The 27,155-nt window shown below is 36.0% G+C and overlaps 1 protein-coding gene across 3 annotated transcripts in view; it reads right to left on the bottom strand.

Annotated features, from left to right (window-relative positions):
• The window catches only part of SYTL5 (synaptotagmin like 5), a 227,986-nt gene that overhangs the window by 67,342 nt on the left and 133,489 nt on the right, over positions 1-27,155 (bottom strand). For all 3 annotated transcript variants that reach the window (XM_019018837.4, XM_055375955.2, XM_063703298.1), the window contains one exon: positions 12,119-12,328. In XM_019018837.4, the coding sequence (XP_018874382.2) occupies positions 12,119-12,328 (210 nt within the window). The remainder of the gene's footprint in view (positions 1-12,118; positions 12,329-27,155) is intronic.

Here is a 27,155-nt window from a genome sequence, read left to right as displayed (position 1 = left end):
TATACCCAAAGGACTATAAATCATGCTGCTATAAAGACACATGCACACGTATGTTTATTGCGGCATTATTCACAATAGCAAAGACTTGGAACCAACCCAAATGTCCAACAATGATAGACTGGATTAAGAAAATGTGGCACATATACACCATGGAATACTATGCAGCCGTAAAAAATGATGAGTTCATGTCCTTTGTAGGGACATGGATGAAATTGGAAACCATCATTCTCAGTAAACTATCGCAAGAACAAAAAACCAAACACCGCATATTCTCACTCATAGGTGGGAATTGAACAATGAGATCACATGGACACAGGAAGGGGAATATCACACTCTGGGGACTGTTGTGGGGTGGGGGGAGGGGGGAGGGATAGCATTGGGAGATATACCTAATGCTAGATGACGAGTTAGTGGGTGCAGTGCACCAGAATGGCACATGTATACATATGTAACTAACCTGCACAATGTGCACATGTACCCTAAAACTTAAAGTATAATAATAAAAAAAAAAGAATAGAATAGGAAAAGGGAAAAAAAAATAAAATAAAATAAAGACTTTAATTTTATACAAATAAAAAAATAAAAAAAAACACATAGAAAGTTTTCACAATCAAATTAAATTAAAAGTATAAAACAATTAATGTCACTAATTTATGTATAAGAAAATATTAAATATCATTTTATATGAAGTGATTCTGATAATTTTAATGAGTTCATATCAATGCTTCTAAATATTTCAAAATTTTAGTTTATCATCCAAATATGATGATAATATACACTTTTATAAGTGAGTCTTCTACAGTGAAAATTATTAATTATAGGAAAGAGAAAATCATAGATAAATAGGGTTGTATCAAACTCTTAAAATGTACATGTGGAAATTTAAAAATATCCTCTTGTCAAGGGGATGTTGATGTCATTCCATAACAGGATTGACATGTGTAATTAAAACAAACAACAAAAATTAAGAATATATAAATAATATTTTAAATGCTTGAATTTGTTATTTATAATGAATATTGAAATTTATTTAGTGAGATAAAAGGTTAACCAATTCTTGAATATAATTATACTACTTTCATAATAAAATGCATCCAAGCTGAAATCTCAAAAAAAAAAAAAAAAAAGAAAGAAATTTTCAACAAAATGAAAACAGATAATTTATCACCAAATAGATTCTCACTAAAGGAACTTTTAAAGACTATACTTCAGGAGAGGTAAAATAGGTCTGAGGTATAAAAAGAAATGGTGAACAATGAAATTGATAAAATATATAAAAATCTAAACAAACATTGATTTATAAAGAAAAATGAGATGACATAAATTGTTGGATTATACAATAAGAAATGTCTAAAACAAAGGACAAAAATAATGTATCAGCCAGGAAAATAATATTTAGAGTTCAAGAATACCAAGTTTCTTTTAGCTATTGATTTGCAAAGTTAAACATAAATGTTATAATTTCCAGGGTAACCACTGAAAATGAAAAAAGCATATAATACGGATACCAGTAGAAAGGATAACATGGGATGAGAAAAATACACTTTAATGAATCTACAGATAAAATAAATAAACGCAAATATTTCAGGAATCACAATGATAATAGAAATAAATGTAAATATTGCAGTAATCAGTGAGTACAGACTAAACTCTATAATTTAAGAAACAATATTATGAGATTAAATGTTAAAAATTACATATAGTATATATATCAGGTATATGTATATACAGCACATATGTAATGTATGTAGCATATAAGTATAACAAGTATTAAAATACATGTAACATATACTATATTTTAAAATAATATATATGCCACATAAAAGAGACTCACCTTAAACATACGGACACAGAAAGGTTTAAAGTCAAATGTTGGAAAAACATGTATGCAGCTATTAACCAAAAGAAATTTGATGTAATTGTATTAATAACAGAAAAAATAGCCTTCAAAGCAAAAACATATTTAGAGATGAAGGGAGGCATAAAGAGTACCTCCAAATTAATAAGGAAAAGACCAGCACCTAAAATAAAATTGTGCAATACACATAAACACTCATATCACAGAAAAAGAACCACAAAAAGCTAATAAATATATGAAAAGCTGCTCAACCTCATCCTTAAGCAGTAAAATGCAAATTGAAACTATAGGGAGATATTCCTTTATATCTATCAGTTTGGAAAAAATAAAAAATGTTCATGAAGCCAAGTGTTGGTAAGATCATGAAGTAAAGGAAACACTTATACAATGCTAGTGGGGTTTTAATTGTTACAACCACTATAAAAAAGAATTTAACATTATCTTGTCAAGCTGAAAATGCTCATACCGTTTGGTGTGCAATTTCATTCCCAGATGCACAACCTGCCGTAGTCTTCTCAAGCATTTTTGGCAGAGGTCGCAATAAGAAATATATTTTATGTCACAATTCAGAAAATAAATACACACACGTATAAGTATACACATACACACACACACACACATATATATATGTATATCTATACTGACACTTTTTACTCCACTTTTTTTTAATGTTAGTTAGTATCCACCAATGGGTCATGATCCACAGATTAAAAATCCCACCACTTGTTTTTAATGCTAGTTACTACCTACCAATAGGTCGTGATCCACAGATTTAAGAATCCCACAGTTGAGTGTACACACTCATACATGTTTGTCAGGCCATATGTATAAGAATGTCATGGCAGCATTTTTTGGTAAAATTATAAACTGAAACAATCTAAATGTCTGTTGACCAGAAAATAGATGCATTAAGGGAATGTAACAACAGTGTAGATGAACGTAATGTTATTCACACGAACATGGATGTATTTCACAAACATGTTGTTGAGATAAAAACATCACAAAAGAATACAGGTAGTATGATTTCCATTTCCATAATATTCAAAAATACAAAACTAGAAAACATGTTACTTAGAGACACATCCAAATGCAGTAAAACCATAAAGTAAAGCAAGGGAATGAAAAATACAAAACAAGATGTTCTAATTCTTAGACTGGGTAATGAATACACAGGGGCTATTTTTATTATTGTTTAAACCATATGTATTATAGAGTATCTTGGATATGTACTATATTTTTAGATTTAAAAATCTTTCTAGTTTATATAGCTATTAAGGTACCATACTCATAGTGAACACCTCATTCTATACAAGCATGGAGGCACTTGTATATAATTGATAGTTGATGCAAAATAGCATGTCAAGGGACTAAAAATAGCTTCTTGCCATTCAAGAAATCTTTGGGTAAATGTGGGACTACTCCAATATGAATCTTTCCCTTGTAGCTGCACTATGAAAATTTGCTAAATTAGAAGTAATTTTGAAATGACCTATGTGGCAATTACCAATACTCACTCATCAGGCCAAAGATGACCAGATGCTTGTCCCACCTATGGACAAACATGTTGAGATTTTTGCCCATAATAATGAAAAAAAAAATCTCCACATACCATGAGGAATCATGGAGAGTCTCAGTAAGAGGGCACTTGAAAGGATTTACTATAGGATTTGGGTTTATGTTAGTAATTTTCGGGAGAGTTAGATGGAGCAAGGATTTTCTCTGGATTAAGCGATGTCAGAGAGTGGGGACAATTCTATCATTGGTATCTTGATAAATTTTATTTAGAAGGATGGCAGACTAATGCTAGGCTAAAGCTCTAATTGGTAAGAAAGTAGGAGGTTATTCACATTAGTCTCTTGACTAATGGGGATGTTCGGTAATTTGCAGTTTCAACAGTCACCTTGTTTTCATCTATGCTTAGATAAGATTATAAAGTGTTCTTGCTTTGTTTACTTTATTATTGTTGTAGAATGATCTTGTGAGATTCTGGTACCCTGAGACTGCTTGATGTCCAACAGGATAACAGTAAGGCCTACCTGTAAGTGCAAGACCAGCTCTTAACATCAAGGGACTAGGTTTGTCAGTGTGAGCCCAATTTCCAGATGTCAGGGGCTGTATTTCTCTTTCTTATAACAAAGGTGTATACATCGTCTTCTGCACTCTGTGTATGTTCCATCCATCAGTATTATCTTTTTTGAAATCTATTTTACTGATAAACACTCAATATTTTTCATCTATTTCAGTTATATTTTATCCATTGCAGTAATCATTACCAATCAATCAAAAATAAAAATATCAGGATCTTCCTAATTTAAAAAGACAAAGATTCTCACAAGGGCATATAGCACGGTAATATGTTGCAACATAGCATGAATGTAAGATCTGCCCATCAATGCCATATTAGAAGTATTTCATGTTTTGGCGGGACACAGTGGCTCACACCTATAATACCAGCACTTCGAAGACTAAGGTGGGTGGATCACTTGAGGTCAGGAATTTGAGACCAGCCTGGCCAACTCAGTGAAACCCCATCTCTACTAAAAATACAACAAAATTAGCTGGGTGTGGTGGCACATGCCTGTAGTCCCAGCCACTTGGGAAACTGAGGCAGGAGAATCACTTGAACCTGGGAGGCAGAGGCTGTAGTGAGTCGAGATTGCGCCACTGCACTCTGGCTTGGGTGACAGAGCAAGACTCCATCTCAAAAAAAAAGAAAAAAAGAAAAAATATTTCATGTTTTGTTCCAACTCATGTTGCTTTTATCTTTGGGGCTTTTCTGAATTCAATTGGGTACTAATTAGAAAAAATGATCATTATGACTGTCTTTGTGTTGGACTGCAACTGCCTCAGCTAACATAACAATGTGGAATTTTGTAGGTATTATTAAGATAGAAAAATGAATTAACTGGCTGTGTCAAGGTCCCTTTTATCATGTTTTTTATAGAGTTTAAAAACTAGGCTTACAATAGCCAACTTGTTAGAATCAGAAGGGATTGGAGAAAATGTCAGGGCCTGCTCAGCCCATTGTAACAGGTAACCTTCCTCTGTCAGTCCTTGCTGTAATCGTTTCAGTGCTAAAGCAATAAAAGCTCTTTACTTTTACCCAATCCAAAGTAAATGACAATAAAGGTCATTTACTTCCAACTGATTAGAGAGTGAGTCACCTTCTGACTCATCTCATCTCTTAGAGGTCAGGGTGGGAATTTCAATTTTATGGTCTATTAAATATAGAGACAGCTCAGTGGGGCTGCAATATTCTCTCACAACAAACAAAGAGTGTTTGCTGCCAATAAAATATCATTTATGCTTCCGTTTTGAAAACCACTCCATGAATAGCAAACAAGATACTTCCAATACTGAGAGATAGTTTAAGTCTCTAATATCACACAGACTAACAGTTGCAATGTTGGAGAAGTAATGTACTCTGATTTTCAGCTTTAAAAATGAGAAGTAATTTTGATATATCAAATTAAATACTCATCATGTAAATTTCTAGCTGTCACAGAAGGATATAACTAAAAGACAAGTTGTTGTCATAGAAGGGTTAGAATCACACATTGAAAGAGCTGTTTCTTCCTTAAGACATTTTAATGCATCAAGACAGAAATTTATGAATAAAATAATAAACTCATCTTCCTCCTTATACTGTGCAACCATTGAAGACAGTCCATTTTTTATTCAACTTTGTATCCTTAGTCCCTAGTATACTTAACAGGTTATCAATAAATGTGTGGGAAAGATAGATGGATGGGTTAATGAATGGATTAATTATATAGGTGGATATTTGGGTCTATTAAATTATTGTTACACCAATAAAATTAGTGCAATTGATTCAGAAGTTCTGTATCAATGCATTAACATGTCCCAAGGAAGACATGGAAGTTTTGATTTGTTATTATTTATTCTTATACCCTCTGACAACAACTTATGTTACATCTTTACGTGACAGTTAGGAATTTACTTTGTTCAGAGAGCAAATGTATTTGGCATGGCTCATTTCTTTTTAATCCCATGCTCCTGACAGAAGAAAACCACAATTGTTCTACATTTGTTCCACTTGCTTAAGCCTGATACACTTTAAGTAGAGGCCAACCATTTATTCATCCATTCAATTGTTCATTTGTTTGTTTATCCATTCATCTATCTGTTCATTTAACAAGTATTCATTGAGTACCTACTATAGACATTATTTTAGGCACTAGAACTACATCAGTGAACAGTACAGATAAAAACTCCTGCCCTTACATTCTAGTGGAGAAAGAAAAATAATAAGATAAATAAGTAAAATATAGAGCATGTAAGTATTAAGGGAAAAACCACAGGAAAGGGTTGTATTAATTTGGGTAGGCTAGCTTCTAAAACAATCTCCAAATTCCACTGACTTATATTAAAAGTTAATTTCTCATTAAAATAACCTAATCTGATAAAATGTAGGAGAGCGGTATGAGTGACTTAGGCCTCTAGTTATCATCCGTACTAACTAGCAGATTAGTTGATGGCAAAATGTGTGAATACACAATCTCCTTGGATCTTGTATTGAAAAGTATACCTCAGTAATTACCTTGTAATGATATTTAGATAGATATATTTAGATAGTGATATTTAGAAGTTAAAGATAAAATTCTTCTCCCGGTACAGAAGCTTGAGATGACTTATAATTGATTGAAGAGTTTTTGAGTCACAGTCCCTGGTTACTGTTGTCTAAGTGAGTGAGGGCCTTGGGTGTAAAGAAGAGGGTGAACAAACATGGAATATAAATGACAAAAATAAATACTAAAGATCAAATAGTATTTTATAAATTTAGAGAAATAGTTATTGAGAAATTCCCCCATAAATCCTCAGACTCCATAGTTGAGGACTAGCAAATCAGTCATTAGTTAAAATTCAATTTTCTTCTTCATTGCTCTAAAATGGAAAATCTCATCTTGGCAGAATCCGGTGGGAAAAGAGCTATGTGAAAAAACAAGCAAGCAAACAAACAAACAAACAAAAAACCCCAAAACTTTTAAACTCATCCCAACTCTACTAACACACATCTAACTCTTAGCGTTCTTATTTACACTATCCATAAAATATAAAACCAATTGCCTCTCTTATCTAATAGGCATGTTATGAGCCTCTGAAGGAGTATTCCCTATGAGTTTACGTGATCCAGAAACAGATCAGCCCTCATGGGGACCAAGGTCCCAATTTTGAAATTAGTTCAATCCTTGACTTGATTAAGGTAATCTTACATATGCAAGAGCCTTATCCTAATTCCCTTTCAGAAGAAAAATGTACATTCTCAATAGAGGCATATTATACAGAGTCTCATTAAGTCCTACCATTTCTTCATATATTTTGGCCATCAATAAAAAACCACTAGGTTTATAGGAAGAAAGACATGACCAAAACCACAATAAACAATAAACACTAGAAATAGTCCCGTAGGGGACTCAGATAATAGATCTATAATTTATACATTTTAACATAATTCCAAATAATTACTTCAAGAAATTACAAGAAAAAAATGAGTAGGTCAGCAGACGGTTAGAAAACATAACAGAGGCAAAATGAAAATTCTAAAACTGAAAAACACAGTAACTGAAGTTAAGAATTAAATGGATGTGTTTAATAGCAAATTGGACACAAAGGCAGGATTCATGAACTGAAATATAGGTCAGACAAAATATACAAACTGAGTTTAGAGATGTAAATGGATAACAAATACAGAAGGGAGCATAAAGATATCTAAAAGATGCTGAATATTACTAAGATGCATATCTTGACTACCTGGCATAGAGGAGACAGATAATGGGGGAAAAGAAATATCTAAAGAGATATTCCCTGAGAAATTTTCAAATATGACAAAAGATATTAATGTACAGGTTCAAGATGTTCTAGGAACATCAAAATAGATAAATACAAAGAAAATCAGACATAGGTTTGTTATAGTAACTGTTGAAAACACGACAAAAAGGGGAAAATATTAAAAACGTTTTAAAAATATTACCTTCAAAGGAACAATAATATACTGATAGCTGATTTCCTAATAAAAACACTGGAAATCAGAAGCCAATAGAATCTTCAAATTACTGAAAGTTAATAACATCCAACCTAGGATTCAATAAGCAGTGCAAACATATTTGAAAATTAAGAGTGAAATAAAGCCATGCTAAGAAAAAAATTGAGAGTATTCACCACCAGCAAAGCCACACTAAAGGAAATACTAAAGGGTACCCTTTAGGAAGAAGAAAAATTATTCTGATGGAAGCATAGAGATATAGCAAAGAATAAAGAGCAGTGGAAAGGGTAACTATGTAGTAAATCTAAATATATAAAGCAAATATAATCAGAACTAAAAGGATAAATAGAAAATCCACAATTATTATTGAGAGAGTTTAGCATACCTTTCTCGATATCTGATTGGATATGCAGATTCAAAATCACTAAGTATATGGAAGACTTGGACAATGCAATTAACAAACATCATTGAATAGAGTTATCTAGGATACTCAAATCAGCCACTGCATAATTCCCATATTAAAATATAAAAATCAGTTTCTAATTCACAGTATGCACAAAAAATAAGTTTCAGATGGATTATAAGTTTAAAGATAAAAGGTAAGACAATAACAATTATAAAACATCACATAGGAGAATATTTTCATGATTTTGGTGTTAGGGAAAGTTTTCTTCAACAGGATTCAGAAAAAAATCCCTCTAGTAATCCAGGAAAAAATTAACAAATGGAACTACTAAAAAGTAGAGATTTCTGCTCATAAAATGATACCATTAAGACAATGGAAAGCCAAGTCAGGAGGTGAGAGAGGATATCTGCAATATAGGTAACCAACATAGCTTGTACGTAAAATATATAAAGAGCTCCTTCAAATCAGTAAAAGATTATGTTGAAATCCATATATTGTTTATTTCATCACTGTTCATCCTCCCAGATCTGGAGAAGGAAGTTTGCTGATGACAGAAAGGACTAAGAAAAATTTATTTATGTGAGATAAAGAATTGAGAATAATTGCTTAAGTAAATCAAAATAACGTATCCAAAGTAAGTAATAAAAGAACTTAAAAGATTCGTTTCTTTAAAACTGTTTATCTAAAGCAATCTACAGATTCAATGCATTCTCTGTTAAGATACAAATTACATTTTTCACAGAACTGCAAAAAAACAATCTTAAAATTTACATGGAACCACCAAAGACCCAGAATGGCCAAAGCTGTCCTGAGCAAAAAGAAAACTAGAGGAATCACATTACCTGACTTCAAATTATACCACAGAACTATAATTTCTATGTTTTTATGCTGTATTGCATACACAAATCAGCATGGTACTAGTATAAAAACAGATTCAAAGACCGATGGAACCGAATAAAAAACGAAGAAACATATACATACATCTACAGTGAGCTCATTTTCTACAAAAGTGCCAGAATCATACATTGGGGAAAGGACAGTCTCTTCAACAAGTGGCGCTGGGAAAACTGGATATCCACATGCATAGAATGAAACTAGACCCATATCTCTCACCACATACAAAAATCAAATCAGAGTGGATTAAATACTTAAATCTAAGACCTCAAACTATGAAACTACTATAAGAAAACTTTGCAGAAAAATATCTAGGACATTGGTCTGGGCAAGCACTTTTTGAGAAATACCCCACAAGCACAGGCAATCAAAGCAAACATGAACAAATAGGATCATATCAAGTTAAAAAGCTTCTGCACAGCAAAGGATACAGTCAACAAAGTGAAGAGACAACTTGCAGAATGGGAGAAAATATTTGCAAAGTACCCATCTGACAAGGGATTAATAATCAGAATATATAAGGAGCTTGAACAACTCTACAAAAAAATCTAATAATCTGATTAGGAAGAAATCTAATAATCTGATTAAAATGGGCAAATGAACTGAACAGACATTTCTCAAAAGAAGACATGCAAATGGCAAACACGCATATGAAAATGTGTTCAATAACATTGATCATCAGATAAATGCATGACAAAACTACAATGAGCTATTATCTCACTCCAGTTAGAATGGCTTTTATCCAAAAGACAGGCAATAACAAATGCTGGTGAGAATGTAGAGGAAAAGGAACTCTCACACACTGTTGGTGAAAATGTAAATTAGTACAACTAGGAGAACGGTTTGGAGGTTCCTTAAACTACTAAAAATAGAGCTACCATACGATCTAACAATCCTAGGTATATACCCAAAAGAAAAGAAATCAGTATATTGAAGAGATATCTGCACTCCCATGTTTACTGCAGCACTATTCACAATAGCCAAGATTTGGAAGCAACCTAAGTGCTCATCAACAGATAAATGGATGAAGAAAATGTGGTACATATACACAATGGAGTACTAATCAGCTATAAAAAGGAATGAGATCCAGTCATTTGCAACAACGTGGATGAAAATAGAGGCCATTATATTAAGTGAAATAAGCTAGGCACAGAAAGACAAACTTTACATGTTCTCACTTATTTGTGGGAGCTAAAAATTAAAACAATTTAACTCATGGACATAGAGAGTGGAAGGATGGTTACCAGAGGCTGGGAAGGGTAGTGGGGGTCAAGGGAAGCGGAGATGGCTAACAGGTATAAAAATAGTTAGACAGAATAAATAAGATATAGTACTTGATAGCATAACTGGGTGACTATAGTCAATAATAATTTAATTTTACATTTAAAAATAACTAAAAGAGTATAGTTGGATTGTTTGTAACACAAAGGATAAATTCTTGAGGTAATAGATACTCCATTTACCCTGATGTAATTATTACATATTGCAAGCCTGTATCAAAATATCTCATGTACCCCATAAATATATATACCTGCTACGTATTCACAAAAATTAAAAACTAAAGAAAAATAACCCTACTTATCTCAATCCAGTATTAAAACATAGTTTGAATTGCTCTATTCAGGATCACTTTTGTGAAACAGTACAGGGAACATAACATTGGCTAAAAATGTAAGCACTGAATATAGGCGTCTTCAACAGAGCAGTAGTCCTCATTTAGAGAAGATGAAAATGAAAGATCACTTCTACTATCTCACTATTTACTTTTCCTCCCAAGACAGCCCCTAAACTACTGTAACAGGATGAGTTAACTAGGCAAAAAACAAAACAAAAAACAATGAATTGGATTCACAGGAAAGGTAGATGAACACTCAGCTGCCTTGAGATGAGATTATGAGGCACCTCCCAGAGCAGAGGAGGCAGACACTGGGAGGGAGAAAACATACCAGTGGATTCAGGGGAAATTTCTCAAAAGGAGGGGAGCAGTAGAGACTGAATCAGACTAAGACTGGTTTAACTGAACTGAGAAAACAATGACTCTTGGCTTTCACCCAAGTTGGCAAAGTGAAATTTGTGCTTACTGCACTCCCACAGGCTAAACAGAGAGGCAAATGGGAAGGTTCTCTCCCTTCATTCTTTCTCAAGGAATGAGAAAGAATTTGGAGGAAATTTGGTTTGGAGGAAATTCGGGAAGTACTCCAGCTTTGCTTGTCAGCTGATGTGCAGAGCAGGCTGAACATGTGAGAATCATATTGCCAGTCACCTCAAATGTCTAAGAATGTCTCAGGGAAATTATCTATGCCCTCTGAGGAGCCACGTGAAGCCAAGAGGGGCCCTGAGACAAGGATGCTCAGGGGAAGTTTTGAAATACAGAAAGAGTGGCCGGGTGCAGTGGCTCATGCCTGTAATCCTAGCACTTTGGGAGGCCAAGGCTGGAGGATCCCTTCAGTTCAGGAGTGCAAGACCAGCCTGGACAACACAGCAAGACCCTGCCATTCAATTAGCTGCGTGTAGTGGTGCATGCCTGTAGTCTCAGCTATTCTGGAGGCTGAGATGAGTGGATCACTTGAGCCCAGGAGGTCGAGGCTTCAGTGAGCCATGATAACAGCCACTACACTCCAGCCAGGGTGAGAGTGAGACCCTGTCCCTAAAATAATAATATTAATAATGATTAAAAAGAAAGAGATATGGTTCAGTGAGGCTTCCAATTTTACAATGCTTTGCAGTTTTTTAAAAAATATTCTTTCTGTATCTCTCTCTCTCTCTCTCTCGCACACACACACACACACACACACCCCAGAGCCCTGCCAAGGCATTGCCAAGCCTGTGATTGGGCTGTAATTTCACCTGCACTCTTTATCCTTAAACTTAAAATATTCTTTTTCTCTTTTGCTTTCCCCACTCCAATCCCTTCAGTCATCAATCTCCACTTTCCATGAAACATCAGGAAACTCACGCGATTTTGTCACAGACAGTGCACTTCCAGCTGCCATCGGGGCCTGCAACTCGACACTCCCTGCATACCCTTAGTGAGCAAGCCTGACAAGGGTCTCCCCGGTCAAAGATTAGGCCCAGGTTTCTGTGACAGTGAACACAAACTCTGCTGGCCTCTTGTTGAGTTTTCCCACTTCTACGTTTTGCTTCTAAGAGTTCATTTTTCAGCTTCCTGAAAGAAGAGGGGAAAAAAAAATCACTTAAAAAAAACAAACAGGAGCAGAGATATCTACAATGTCTAAAACAATGTCTAAAATAGATAGAATATTTGCCTCAAATAAGGCTGCTTTAAACTGGGGACCACCATGCAATCTCACTTAGAATTTTGAAAAGGTGCCTATTTGGTGTCTCTAGTTTCAATTCCCATCTCTTTAATCAAGAGATATTTTCATTTGGAAGGACATTTGAATCAAGGAGTTAGAGCTAAATATTTTCAGGAAATACAATTTCTCCCTCCAGAAGCAACAATCCTTTGATATCAGTAACTGAAAAATAAAATGTTTGTGTTTTACTTTTGAATTTTGACATTCTCTACCAGCACTATTATTTTGCTATTAGTATTTATTCTCATTCTACTGTAACTTCTCTAGGATATCTTTGATACCATAACACTAGAGAGCATGGCCCCAGGTTACAGGCATACACAGTACCTGGTTCTTTACCTGCCTATATATACTACTTGAGGCAGGAATGTGAAATCAAACTTAGCATCATTGTAGGCACAATCTTCATGCACTTAAGAAAAGTAATAAAGACATTGCCTACCATTTCAGATGAGATCAGGTGCTTTCAGAGTGGTATGGCTGTAGACTGCCTACCATTTCACATCGAAAAGCATCTGCTTAGCATTTGAAAGTTTCCAACAATTTCTATTAGCCTATGGGCTTTGCTGTTAGACATGCCTATGTTTAAATCCAGGTTCCATCATGAATAAGCTGTCCAGCCTCAGGCAATGATTTACCCACTCAACCCCAGTCTCTTCATTTCTAAAATGAGAGCAATAATATTCCTTCATGATTGTTTTAAAGATTAAATGAGATGATAAATGTAAAGTTCCCAGCATGCTGCTTGGTACGTAGGTTCCATGTCCCTTCTTTTACTACCTGACATGTGATATATTAATCCTTTAGAAAATTGCTGTTCCAAGTGTGGTCCTTGTTCCAGCAGCATCAGCATCACCTGGGAACGTTTTAGGAATGCAGAATCTCAGGCACTGCCTTAGACCCTGTTGGATCAGAACCTACATTTCAACAAAATTTTCAGGTGATTTGAGTTGGAGAAGCACAGCTTTGGAGATTCAGTCTCAAATTTGGCTATATATTGGAATCACTTTGGAAAGATTTTAAAAATACTGATTCGCAAATCTCACTTCCACATATTCTAACGTAATTAGCTTTGGATGTGGCCTAGGTAACGGGATTTTTAAAAGCTTCACTGTTTATTCCAATATATTGCCAAATTTGTAAAACACTGCTCCAGAAGACAGGTTCCTTCTCACTTAAATGCTTCACAGACATGTCATTGCTTGGTGCTACTGAGCCAATCTCTTCTTCAACACAGAATGTCTATGTTCTAGGAAAAAAAAATTGAGAATCATCCCACACATTTTATACCATATCCTTTTACATTTGTGGTGTTAAACTTTGTCATGCCCATCTAGAGTAGCATCTTCCCAAAGGCAGGAACAAAGGCCTTAGTTTATTGTATATACTGCTCAGGATCCAATTCCATGCTAGGTTATAAAGCAGTTGAATATTTAAAGCTATTTATTATTTCTTTTGATCTTTCAAACTAGCTTGTGGGGTATTATAAGGCTCATGTTAAAAATAATAAGCAGTACAGATGGAATCAGGAACCAGGTCATTTATTTCTCAGCCTGATGATAGATTCATAAAAAGAGAATTTTCAAACTGTAGAGCAAAGTTTTTAAAATCTTTGACTTCATGTCTCACTCATTCATCCAACAAGCACTTATAGTACGCCTACACTGTGCTAGGCATTCTGGTATTGAGGAAAAAAATGAGTCTAAACAAAACATCTACTAAGAATTACCATTACCCTTTATGTTAGTTAAGGAGACAAATGACACACGATGACTCATGTGTTGCAACAGGCAGCCATACTAAGCACTTTTAAGTCCCCACCAAGTTTGTGGTAATTTGTTACAGCAGCCACAGGAAATGGATATACCCTCCACTTGGCTTCATTTCTTACAGAGTACAACATTCCTGGGCATAATACATCCAACTCCCTGGGCTTTCAGTTCTTTGACCTGGTCATCTTCTTTGACCTTCCTGTCCATGTGTACCATTCACTCTCATGAAGAAACCCTGGAACTTGTTATCTCTAGAAATTATATTATATCCAAAATCATGAATTTAAACACTGTTGAAACCATTATTCAGTTCTAATGAGTACATCACTTTCTCATTATCCATCAGTTCTCCTCTCAGCCTCACTTCCCCTTGGAGCCAGAACAGAAGGAACCCTGCTTGGGATTGTGCGTCTCCTACCCTACAAACATCCTGGAGGCAGAAGATCAGCTCTTTGAACATTCATGTGGATTAAACAGAGTGAGAAGATATCACAGCCTTCTGTTATCAGTTTCATATGGAGAAATGGTAATGACGACAGAAAGGAGACCTCTTTGTCCCATCACCAAATATTTCAAGCAATGAAGCATAACTTTTCTCTTTCCTTTCCTTCAACATAAGCAGGCACAGATCCTTAGTAGGGGAAGAGAAAAGAGAAAAAGAAGTAAAAGAAGAGGAAAAGAAAACCTTTATTCCTTCCCTGTGGCTCACTGCAGTGGCTTGAAGTGCTGTAAGAATTTGAGGCATATGGGAAGGAGATTGAAATGGATAATAATTAATAATTTAAAAAATGTCTAAAATAGATGGAATATTTGCCTCAAGTAAGACTGCATTAAACTGGAACCACCATGCAATCTCACTTAGAATTTTGAAAAGGTGCCTATTAGGTGTCCCTACTTTCAATTCCCTTCCAATCTACTCTCCATGGAATAATCAATATCATTAGTCAATACTCTTTTAAAATATTTCTTACATCATGTGGTTCCTCTGCTTAAAACCAACCAGTAGTTTTCCTTTATATTTTTAATGAAATTTATACCTCTTTCCCATAGCCTGTAAAGATCTGCCTAATCTGCTCCCTCTTCCCTCTGGTCATCTCCTATCTACAGATAGGAGATAGGATTCAGCAACATAATTCTACTTAAAGTTTCATAAATATACCAACTTCTTTCCCACTTCAGGGCCTTTGAACATGCTATTTCTTCAGCTGGGAATGCCTTCCCTCCACATTCCATCACCCAAAACAGTAGTCATTTATCTGTTCACTAAATACTTCCCATTCTCCTTACTTCTGAAAGCAAGTTGGGATTGCGCCTTTCTGCCCTATTGGCATTAGACGTCATCATGTGACTCACACTGGCCAATGAAATGTGGTAAGTAATCCCAGCTAAAAGCTTTAAAATCAAGGGAAGGGTTCACCACACACCCTTTTCTTTGCATAGACAATGACAATGTTCCAAATAGTGTCTGCTCTGCAAGTCTGGATCCTGGTCTGAGGATGCCACGAAGTAGAGTCCCCAGACATCCTGTTATGAACATGTGGCATGAGTGAGAAATCTTTGTTGTTTTAAGCCACTAAGAGTTTGGAGCTGTTACTGCAGCATCACTTAACCTATATTGACTGATAAACATACAACTTAATTCTTAATCTGGCTGGCTCCCACTTATTTTTTTTTTAATTTTAGTTTTACTGCTGCTTGCCCAGGGAAGGTTTTCTCTGACCACCAAATCTACAGCAGCTTCACATTCTTTAATTTTCCTTGTTGCTCTATAGATACATTTATATTAACATATAAATTGCTGACCTATATGTAGTTGAAATTGTAAAGACTGAAAAGATTAACTATCTTGATGGTTGTTGAATGATAGACTCTTTTCATTTCTGTATTCTAGTGATATATTGAATGTTTTTTTCCATCCCATCATCAAAAATGTTCCATGTATTAAAAAGACTTTTTGCTTTATCATCACATAGACACATTTCTTTCAAATCCGGAATTGCTTTCATTAAAATTCTTGTCACATTTGTGTGGCATTATTTTTCTTGTGTTATCTTGTCTGGACCAAATTGTACTGAACACCATTTTACACCAAATAAGATAGGAATTTTAGAATGGAAGCAATTAGCTGCCTTGAAGAGGAAGCCATGAATAAACAGTTTATAAAGTATATTTAATTGCTTGATGCTTTTAAACAGTCTCATCTAGTAGAGCACATCAAGGCCTAAGGGAGATAATAAGCAAGCAAGGATTACACAGTGGCCCAGAGCATAGGGTTCTAAAGTCAGAGTGCCTGGGTTCAAGTTCTGGCTATGCCACTTATTTCCTCTGAGACCTTAAGACAATTATTTAACGTCTCTCTGTCTCAAGACTTAAGGAGACTTAACCTCTTTGTGTCTCAAAATACTTCTGTAAAAACAGCCTTACAATGTTGTTATGAGCATTAAGTAAGACAATGTTTGTAAGTGTTTAGCACAGCTTGACACATAATAATTATGGAATAGACAATTCTGGTGTGTGTTTCCCAATATCTGTTCTCCCTTTCTTCTTTATTAGTGGAACATCTAGCTATACTCACGGCCACTCAGAATAAAAACTACATTTCTCAGTATTTCTTGCAGTTAGGTTTTGTCATGATACTAAATGCTGGCCAATGGAGTGTAATCAGAAACAATATACCTCTAGGTCATGCCTTTAATGGAAGAGGGAGGATCCTCTTCCCTTGACCCCTTCTCTTTTTCCAGAAGCTGGGATGAGAACATAGGAATGAACCATCCTGGATCAAGAGCTAAACTCTCAACATGGTGGAGCAACAAAAGATAGGGAGTCCAGACCCCCGCTTTAATGCAGCACCCATAACAATACCACAAAAGCCACCAATCAACCCAGACTTTTACGTTAGACAGGAATATGTTCCCATCTTAAGTCATGATTATAATGTGTCTCTGTCACCCGCAGCCAAACCTATTTCCCAAAAAAATACAATAAGAACTCAGGAAATATTAGTTTTTATTCTTTCTTCCACTTGCAGAGATGTTGCTGTCAGGTTTTGCTTCAGCCTCTGATGTAATGCCTGCAAGATAAGTACTTCTCTAGAACTAGTGTTTCATATTCCATTAAGAGAGCAAGGCCACAGTGACTGACAAAGTCTATTGTCAACAATGACACAAAAATCACTAAAATAATATATGCGGGCAGAATAATGTCACAGCAGCCTGATTCTGATGCCTGCACAGCTCCTTGCACTCCCATCTTTTGTAAGATTCAGAGACAATGCCATCAACACTGGTATTTCATATTTGCCTGAGGAAAATGCAAGGCTGACCAGACCTTCTTTCTGTACTCTGAATATAAAAAAAATTATGCTTTCATTTTTACTGTAGCTTCCACATGCAGTGCCTATCATTAAAACCTAAATTTCACAACACTTAGCCACATAATAACAGGCACTTTACTTTACATATTGATATGGTTTGGCTGCATCCCCACCCAAATCTCATCTTGAATTGTGGCTCCCGTAGTTCCCAGGTGTTGTGGGAGAGACCTGGTGGGAGATAATCATTTGGTGGGTCTTTCCTGTGCCATTCTCATGATAGTGAGATCTTATGAGATCTGATGGTTTTATAAAGGGGAATTTCCCTGCACAATTTCTCTTCTGTTCTCTGCCACCATGTGACATGTGCCTTTCACCTTCCGCCATGATTGTGAGGCCTCCCCATCCAAGAGGAACCGTGAGTCCACTAAACCTCTTTTTTTTTTTTTTTGTAAATTGCCCAGTCTTGGGTATGTCTTTATCAGAAGCATGAAAACAGACTAATAAAGTGGTACCAGTAGAATGGGACACTGCTGAAAAGATACCCAAAAATGTGGAAGCAACTTTGAAACTGGGGAACAGGCAGAGGTCAGAAGAGTTTGGAGGGCTCAGAAGAAGACAGGAAAATGTGGGAAAGTTTGGAACTCCCTAGAGACCTGTTGAATGGCCTTGACTAAAATGATAATGATATGAACAATGAAATCCAAGCTGAGGTGGCCTCGGATGGAGATGAGGAACTTGTTGGGAACTGGAGCAAAGGTGACTCTTGTTATGTTTTTTTTTTTTTTTTTTTTTTTTTGAGATGGAGTTGCACTCTGTCGCCCAGGCTGGTGTGCAGTGGCGTGATCTCAGCTCACTGCAAGCTCCACCTCCTGGGTTCACGCCATTCTCCTGCCTCAGCCTCCCAAGTAGCTGGGACTACAGGCGCCCACCACCACGCCAGGCTAATTTTTTGTATTTTTGGTAGAGAGGGGGTTTCACCATGTTAGCCAGGATGGTCTCGATCTCCTGACCTTGTGATCTGCATGCCTCAGCCTCCCAAAGTGCTGGGATTACAGGCATGAGCCACCGTGCCTGGCCTCTTGTTATGTTTTAGCAAAGAGACTGGTGGCATTTTTCCCCTGCCCTAGAGATGTGTGGAATTTTGAACTTGAGAGAGATGATTTACAGTATCTGGGGGAAGAAATTTCTAAGCAGCAAAGCATTCAAGAGGTGACTTGGGTGCTGTTAAAAGTATTGTTTTAAAAGGGAAACAAAGCATAAAAGCCTGACGATGCGATAGAAAAGAAAATCCCATTTTCTGAGGAGAAATTCATGCCGGCTGCATAAATTTGCATAAGTAATGAGGAGCCAAATGTAATCACCAAGGCAATGGAGGAAATGTCTCCAAGGCATGTCAGAGACCTTTGCAGCAACCCCTCTTATCACAGGCCTGGAACAAAAAGAGGTTTCATGGGCAGGGCCCAGGGTCTCCATGCTGTGTGCAGCCTAGGGACTTGGTGCCCTGCATCTCAACTGCTCCAGCTGTGGCTGAAAGGGGGCAATGTAGAGCTCAGACCACGGCTTCAGAGGGTGCAAGCCCCAAGCCTTTGCAGCTTCCATGTGGTATTGAACCTGCAAGTGCACAGAAGTCAAGAATTGGGGTTTGGGAACCTTTGCATAGATTTCAGAGGATGTACTGAAATGCCTGGATGCCTAGGCAAAAGTTTGCTGGAGGGGCAGGGCCCTCATGGAGAACCTCAACTAGGGCAGTGTGGAAGGGAAATGTGGGGTCGGAGCCCCACACAGAGTCCCTACTGGGGCACCACCTAGTGAGGCTGTGAGAAGAGGGCCACTGTCCTCCAGACCGCAGAACAGTAGATCTACTGACAGCTTACACTGTGTGCCTAGGAAAGCCACAGACACTCAACATCAGCCCGTGAAAGCAGCCAGGAGGGAGGCTGTACCCTGCAAAACTACAAGGGTGGAGCTCCCCAAGACCATGGGAACCCACCTCTTGCATCAGCGTGCGTGACCTGGATGTGAGACATGGAGTGAAAGGAGATCATTTTGGAGCTTTAAGATTTGACTGCCCCCCTGGATTTCAGACTTGCATGGGGCCTGTAACCCCTTCATTTTGGCCAATCTCTCCCATTTGGAATGGCTGTATTTACCTAATGCCTGTACCCCATTGTATCTAGGAAGTAACTAACTTGCTTTTGATTTTACAGGCTCATAGATGGGAGGGACTTGCCTTGTCTCAGATGAGACTTTGGACTGCGGACTTTTGAGTTAATGCTGAAATGAGTTAAGACTTTGGGAGACTGTTGGGAAGGCATGATTGGTTTTGAAATGTGAGGACATGAGATTTGGGAGGGGCAAGAGGCAGAATGATATGATTTGGCTCTGTCCCCACCCAAGTTTCATCTTGAATTGTAGTTCCCATAATTCCCATGTGTTGTGGGAGGGACCTGGTGGGAAATAATTGAATCATTTGGGTGGGTCTTTCCCATGCTATTCTCATGATAGTGAATAAGTCTCATGAGATCTGATGCTTTTATAAAGGGGATTTTCCCTGCACAAGTTCTCTTCTCCTGTCTGCCACCGTGTGAGATGTGCCTCTCACCTTCTGCCTTGATTGTGAGGCCTCCCCAGCCATGTGGAACTGTGAGTCCATTAAACCTCTTTCTTTTGTAAATTGCCCAGTCTTGGGTATGTCTTTATCAGCAGCATGAAAACAAACTAATACACATGTCATACCATTGCTTTGACAACAACCCATGAAAAATACATTATGATTCCCATTTTATAGATAAGAAAGTGGAATCTCCGAGAGGTAACTTGTGGGTCACAGGGCTATTAAATAAGGAGGTCAGGATTCAGACCCTGAATTTTATATTCCAAAATCTGCACTCTTCCCACACACCAGTATCCTCCCATTGGCTCTCAATATATTAAAATATTTTTGCTCAGAAAGGACTCCGTATTTATTCATGACTGTTGTTTCTTTCCTAGCTGTGCAAAGCCATGCTGAGCACACTCAAAGTTAAGCCTCAGTAAACATAGAGGGTTTCTTCCGCCTGCCCAGCTTCTTTCAACATATGGCATCTGCCCAAACTGGATCTTATCACAAAGTCTCTCATGACAAATATTCCCCAAGAGAGTCATTCTTCAACAAGCATGACTCTATCTTAATACATTTTGTATAACTTTTTATTAGTTTTCAAATCAAAGGCTATTAAAAAGAATCACAACTCTCTGAGAACTGGGAAAAAGTTATGCCTGGATAAAAAGCTGCTTAAGAGAAAGTAACAAGAAGAAGGAGTAAAAGAACACTTGTTTAGATAAAGAAGTCTTGTGACTTGTGCCAATTTCATGTTTACAAATAGTCTCAAGGAAAGAGGGCATTGTGAAGTCTTCATATCTGCAGAAGACACTTCCTGGTATTAAAAAGCTTGTCTCATAGGAATATACCGGAAAATCTCACAAAACCATGTCAACTGACAGGCAATTGACAAAAAACAAAACAAAACAAAACAAAAAACCCAAATCCAAAAAATACTGAAAACAACGGAGCAATAATGCTGAAAAGTAACAGTTTTAGGGAAAATAATTAAAACCACAGAAATACGAGGAAGAACTTAACCAATCCCTTATAACCTAAGAGAATCAATGACTTATTACAGATTTTCCAGAAACATTAAATGTGCTCATATATGCAAAGGGACAATGACAAGCATTCATTCTGAATTCTTTTTAAAAAGGACAATGGAGACAAAACAGCAAACATTATCTGTCCCTGTAAAGTCATGCTGATGGTGACCTCTGCCAAACTTTGCCTGACTTCTCACCCTTGCTTAGATTCTTCTCCTTTCCTGTGTTGCTTTCCCTACTAGTAGTTTATGGTTTCTCTTTAATAAATCACTTGCACACAAATCATGAGTTCAAGGTCTACCTCTAGGGGAATCCAACCTAAGACAGGGATCTTATAAATTATATGACAAAAACAGCTCGTTACAACTCTAAAAGAGTTAGGAATCACTGCAATTTGATACCTTGCTGTTTATTCACTATAGTCTTATCATAGCAGAAATTTATCTCATACGTAATTAGCAAACCAAGTCTCCCACATGGAACTATCTTAAAATAACTATTGCCTCAATTTCCTGGCCCATTAAGAAACAAGAATGTGTTTTGCTAATCTGAAACCCAAAGAATACCTTGCTCGAGTATTAAAAACATCAGAAAGTCTTGTTATCAATATGATAAATTACTCAGAAAAAAACAGAGATGGAGATAGAATCAGTACAGCAAGAAGTAGGAAAGCTGCATTTCTTTAAAAAACAACCAAGATGAAATGCTGGGCTTCTTAAAATATTTGGTATCACAATGCAATGATAGAATTGACTTGATGGAAGAAAATTGGGCATTCATACAAAAAAACTGATACTTTAGAGAGAACATGTTGCTCATGGAAAATTCTTTAAAACCAATTCTGCTGCTGAATATGGACACATACTAGAGGGTTTCCATTTTAGTTTTTATAAATGTATAACTGAAGTTTATTTCTAGAATGACTCTAAATTGAATTTGTGCAAACTAAATTATTTTAAATGTGGTGGGGAAGGGGTTATATGTTCAGCAAAGGCAGTTATCAGTACTTACTTTTTCCCATTTTACCTTTTTAGGTGATACTTATGGGGATTCACATTTTCATAGATAAAGATTATTGCAAAATACATTTGGAGCAGTTTCCCTAGTTGTCAGTATCAGTACATGATACAAGAAATGTTGTCACCATTTCTTTGAAATTTGTTGAATATGAATATAAATGTTTCCTTTATGTGTTGTTCTTTCCTTAAATGCTTCACTGAAAACCATCACTGGCAATTAATTACAAACTTTCAGATTCTACGAAAGGAAGGTGAGATTTGTGATAAACAATAAACAATCTGATTCACAAGATGCGTGGTCTTAATTGAATCAATTTTCTCAGATTGCTGGTTTTTAAAATTAAGGAAATATTATTCAAAATATGAATCACAATATAAGAGGATTTAAGAATGAGAATGTTCATGGAAATAAGAATAAATAGTTAAGAAACACGTTGCACATTCGTGTTATATGGAAAAGTCTTATGAAATCTCATCCAGCCAATAAAAATGTTTACAAATAATTTTTAATGACATGAAAAATGTTCATGAAATAATGCAAAGCAAAAATAAAGAATAAAATTTACATATATAGTATGTATATGTAAATTTCATGCAGTTTCCAGCTATATGAAAATGTGTGTATATATATATATATATATATATATATATATATATATATATACACATACATAAAAGTGACAGGAAGGAAATTCAACACAAATGGAGACTGTTTACCTCTGGGAAGTGGAATTCTATGTGAGACTTTAATGTTCATATTATATGGTTATCTAATTTTCTATAATAAGCCCATTGATTCTATAATGAAAATATGTATCAGACAATATTAAATGTTTAAGCAGATTGAGGTTTATGATATTTTATACAGTATGTATATGTAAATTTCATGCAATTTCCAACTATATGAAAATTGCATATATATATGTGTATATATATACACATAAAAGTGACAGGAAGGAAATTCAACACAAATGGAGACTATTCACCTCTGGAAAGTGGAATTCTATGTGAGACTTTAATGTTCATATTATATGGTTATGTAATTTTCTATAATAAGCCCATTGATTCTATAATGAAAATATGTATCAGAAGATATTAAATGTTTAAGCAGATTGAGGTTTATGGTATTTTAAAAGTTGCAGACATTGATGCCCTTTATAGATCCTAGCACAATACTGAGATTAAAAACTTTAAAAATTGCTTGCTGTGTAAGAATTTTATTAATTTCTTTGCATTAAATATTTTCATTATGCTTAATTACTCTGCAATAAAAGAACAATTATAAAAATTACGAAATGCATGTTAGCCTAATCTTATTATAAATTTAAATTGGTTAAAACATAACTTCTATTAACATAGGAACATTCTTATAAGATTACTGTTGATATAAAGTGGTCACTTGCCTGAAATCTAAAATATTAGTGGTGACATTTTTATTAGTGAAGTTTTCACTTATATCATTTTCTTAGGAATAAAATACCTATTTCTCCAAGGATATAGTTGATATTAGATATTCCCTTATGAGCTGACTTACCTTTGAGGGGATGGGTCTTCTTTACTCCCCCTTCCAGCCCCAACATTCAGCCAGGTTCTGGATTACATGGGCTTTATTGTTCTGTTTCTGCAATTTGCATTGAAAGGGAATGGTAGTTTCTTGGGATGTGAGTGCCAATTAACCCCTGCTGCCTAGAGACATGACCTCTATACCAATTCTGGCTAGAGACAATACACAAGGAAGGGAAAGGGTAGTAAAATGGGAATATGGGGAAGAGTAAAAAATATACAGAGGATCCTTGAACAACATGGGTTTGAACTGCCCAGGTTCATCTATACGTGGATTTTTAAAAATAAAAAAAGTTGGATCTCCATAACCTTGAGTTCTGCATTTGCAACCAAACGAAGATTGAAAACACAGTATTTGTGGAATATGAAACCCACATTTACAGTGGGCCAACTCTCCCTATACACAAGTTCCACAAGGCCAACTTTAGCCTTGAGTATGTGTGGCTTTTGGTATACACCCGGGCCCTGAAACCAATCCCCAGCCTATACTGAGTCTCTCTTTATATAGACTCTCTCCACTTATAGATATATATGTAGAGAGAAAACCTATCTCTATATATATCTCTATATATAGTCTAGGTATTTGAAATAATATATATCTTATATGAATATAATATAAACACATTAATAATTTGAAATAATATAGATCTCTATATAGAGACATATGTAGATACAGATAATAGATATAGTCTCAGGTAACAATCTTACTTATGACTATGGTGATCTATTATTTCAAACCCCCAAGAAAATGGTCTGAAATAGCTAGAAGAGAATAATTCGAATGTTTCTAGCATAAGGAAAAGATAAATACTTAAGGTGATGGATATCACAATTACACTGATTTGATCTTTACAAATTATATAAATGTATGAAATTATAACATGTACCCTGAAAATATGTACATCTACTATGTGTCAATAAAATAAAATGTAAAAAAATGTTAAAAATGATCTGGCAAGTTTATTTATTTGGACAATCCAATGTTTAACATGTCTCTGAATATCAGGTATTTGTGGCCCTGTGCCTATGGTGCACCTTACAAGTAACGCTTCCTTGGAGAAAAATGCTATAGAATCAAAATTAAAGTTAGTTTCCCTAAATGTAATTATATATTGAAATTGGTAAGGTCTTTGCTAGGAAAACGTCCAAGGTTTAAGGCAGATCTGGATATTTTTGTTCATTTCTCTGTGACTCATTAGGCATTTGAGTTCCATTAGGGAGCCAGTATGTTCATGCTGGGAGTTTCTATTAATCCATTAAGAAGCTTTGTGGCAATTCTATTAGGATTAAACCAAAGTGTTTACCAAACTAGAAGTCCAGTCCAACAGTTCTCCTGGTGTTTTATGGGGACAATGAGTCTTTAGGCTTTTGAGAAGGTCAAACTAATTTTGCTCTTAGTGGTAGAGTGATAAGATTTGGAAAAACAAACAAATGATCAAACATTTATAGTGTATTAAAAGGGTATTATTGCTTGGCGCTTAGACTCCCTGACTTCCAGGCTGAATGTATAATTCTTGAAATCACTTCAAATCCATTTGAACCAAATATTTAACTTATCTGCAGGATTCCAAATAAGCAATTTGAATACACGCTCCCCTCCTGTTTCTCCTTCCTTCTCTTCTCCTAGCACTGAAATGACAAAATCAGTCACATTAAGAGAAAACCATAAGGTGAATGGCAGTTACTAGGCTGGGGTCTGTGGTCTCTTGGAGATATTAAGTTCTGGCTTATTTAGTGGCGCATTTCAACTGAGCCAGCTTTACACAAGAAACCAAAATACATTTGCTGGCGAGGATGCAGAGGAAAAGGAACTTTCATACACTGTTGGTGAAAATGTAAATTAGTACAACCACTATAGAGAACAGTTTGGCAGTTCCTCAAGAAACTACAAACTGATCTACCATATGATCCAGCAATCCCACTCCTAGGTATATACCCAAAAAAAGGAAGCCAGTATATTGAAGAGATATCTGCACTCCTATGCTTGTTGCAGCACTGTTCACAATAGCCAAGATTTGGAAGCAGCCATCAACAGATGAATGGATAAACAAGACTTGGTACATATACACAATGGTGTACTATTCAGCCATAAAAAAGAGTGTAATCCAGTCATTTGCAACAACATGGATGGACTGGAGATCACTATGTTAAGTGAAATAAGCCTGGTACAGAAAGACAAACTTCGCATGTTCTCACTTATTTGTGGGATTTAAAAATCAAATCAATTGAACTCATAGATAGTAGAAGGATGGTTACCAGAGGCTGGAAAGGGTAGTGTGGGGCTCGGGTGGCGGGGGGGGGGGGATGGTTAATGAGTTAAAAAAATAGAAAGTATGAATAAGACCTACTATTTGATAGCACAGTGTGGTGACTATAGTCAATAATAACTTAATATATTTTAAAGTAAAGAATTTATTTGGATTATTTGTAACTCAAGGGATAAACACTTGAGGAGATGGATACCCCATTCTCGATGATGTGTTTGTTTCACATGGCATGCCTGTATCAAAACATCTCATGTATCCCATAAATATATACACCTACTATGTACCCACAAATATTTAAAACTTTTTTTTTTTTTTTGAGATGGAGTCTCGCTCTGTCGCCCAGGTTGGAGTGCAGTGGTGCGACCTTGGCTCACTGCAACCTCCACCTCCCAGGTTCAAGCGATTCTCCTGCCTCAGCCTCCCAGTAGCTGGGACTACAGGCGCATGCCACCACGCCCGGGTAATTTTTTGTATTTTTAGTAGGAATGGGGTTTTACCGTGTTAGCCAGGATGGTCTTGATCTCCTGACCTCGTGATCTGCCCGCCTCGGTCTCCCAAAGTGCTGGGATTACAGGCGTGAGCCACCACGCCCGGCCTAAAACATTTTTTAAAAAATAAAAAAAAATTTTTTTGAGAAAAATTTTTTTAAAAAAATTCACTGCTAGAGCTGAATAAAACTTTGATTTGGATAGAAAGGAAGAAAGGAGAAATGTTATGTTGTAAGGCAACCAACAGAGTTTACCACTGAGGCAAGCCCAAGATTAGGTGCCAAAGAAAACATGTGCAGATATGTTTTCATGTATGGTGGTCAAATGGAAATGATGTACCCTTAGTGAGAATAAAGCTCACAATATACTGCTGAAATGAATATTCACTAATAAGTTGAGGATTTTTAAGTACAGGTCAATACCACAAAGTAGATATTTAACAGTATTTGTTTTTAGGTGTGAGAGATCAAGTAGAGTAAAAATTTGTTAATGAGTTTTTTTGGAGTAGATATTACGACCCACGTACATGTTAATCTGAGTTCTTTTGAAGTAAATGAAAAGCAATCTAAGGTACAAAATCAAAATAATCAACAATGATTTCCATTTTGTGCTTCCAAACTGTCA

This window comes from Gorilla gorilla, chromosome X (assembly GCF_029281585.2).
Source record: "Gorilla gorilla gorilla isolate KB3781 chromosome X, NHGRI_mGorGor1-v2.1_pri, whole genome shotgun sequence".
NCBI classification, from domain to species: domain Eukaryota; kingdom Metazoa; phylum Chordata; class Mammalia; order Primates; family Hominidae; genus Gorilla; species Gorilla gorilla.
Note: the sequence above shows the minus strand (reverse complement) of the source record. Positions and strands in the feature narration are given on the sequence as shown.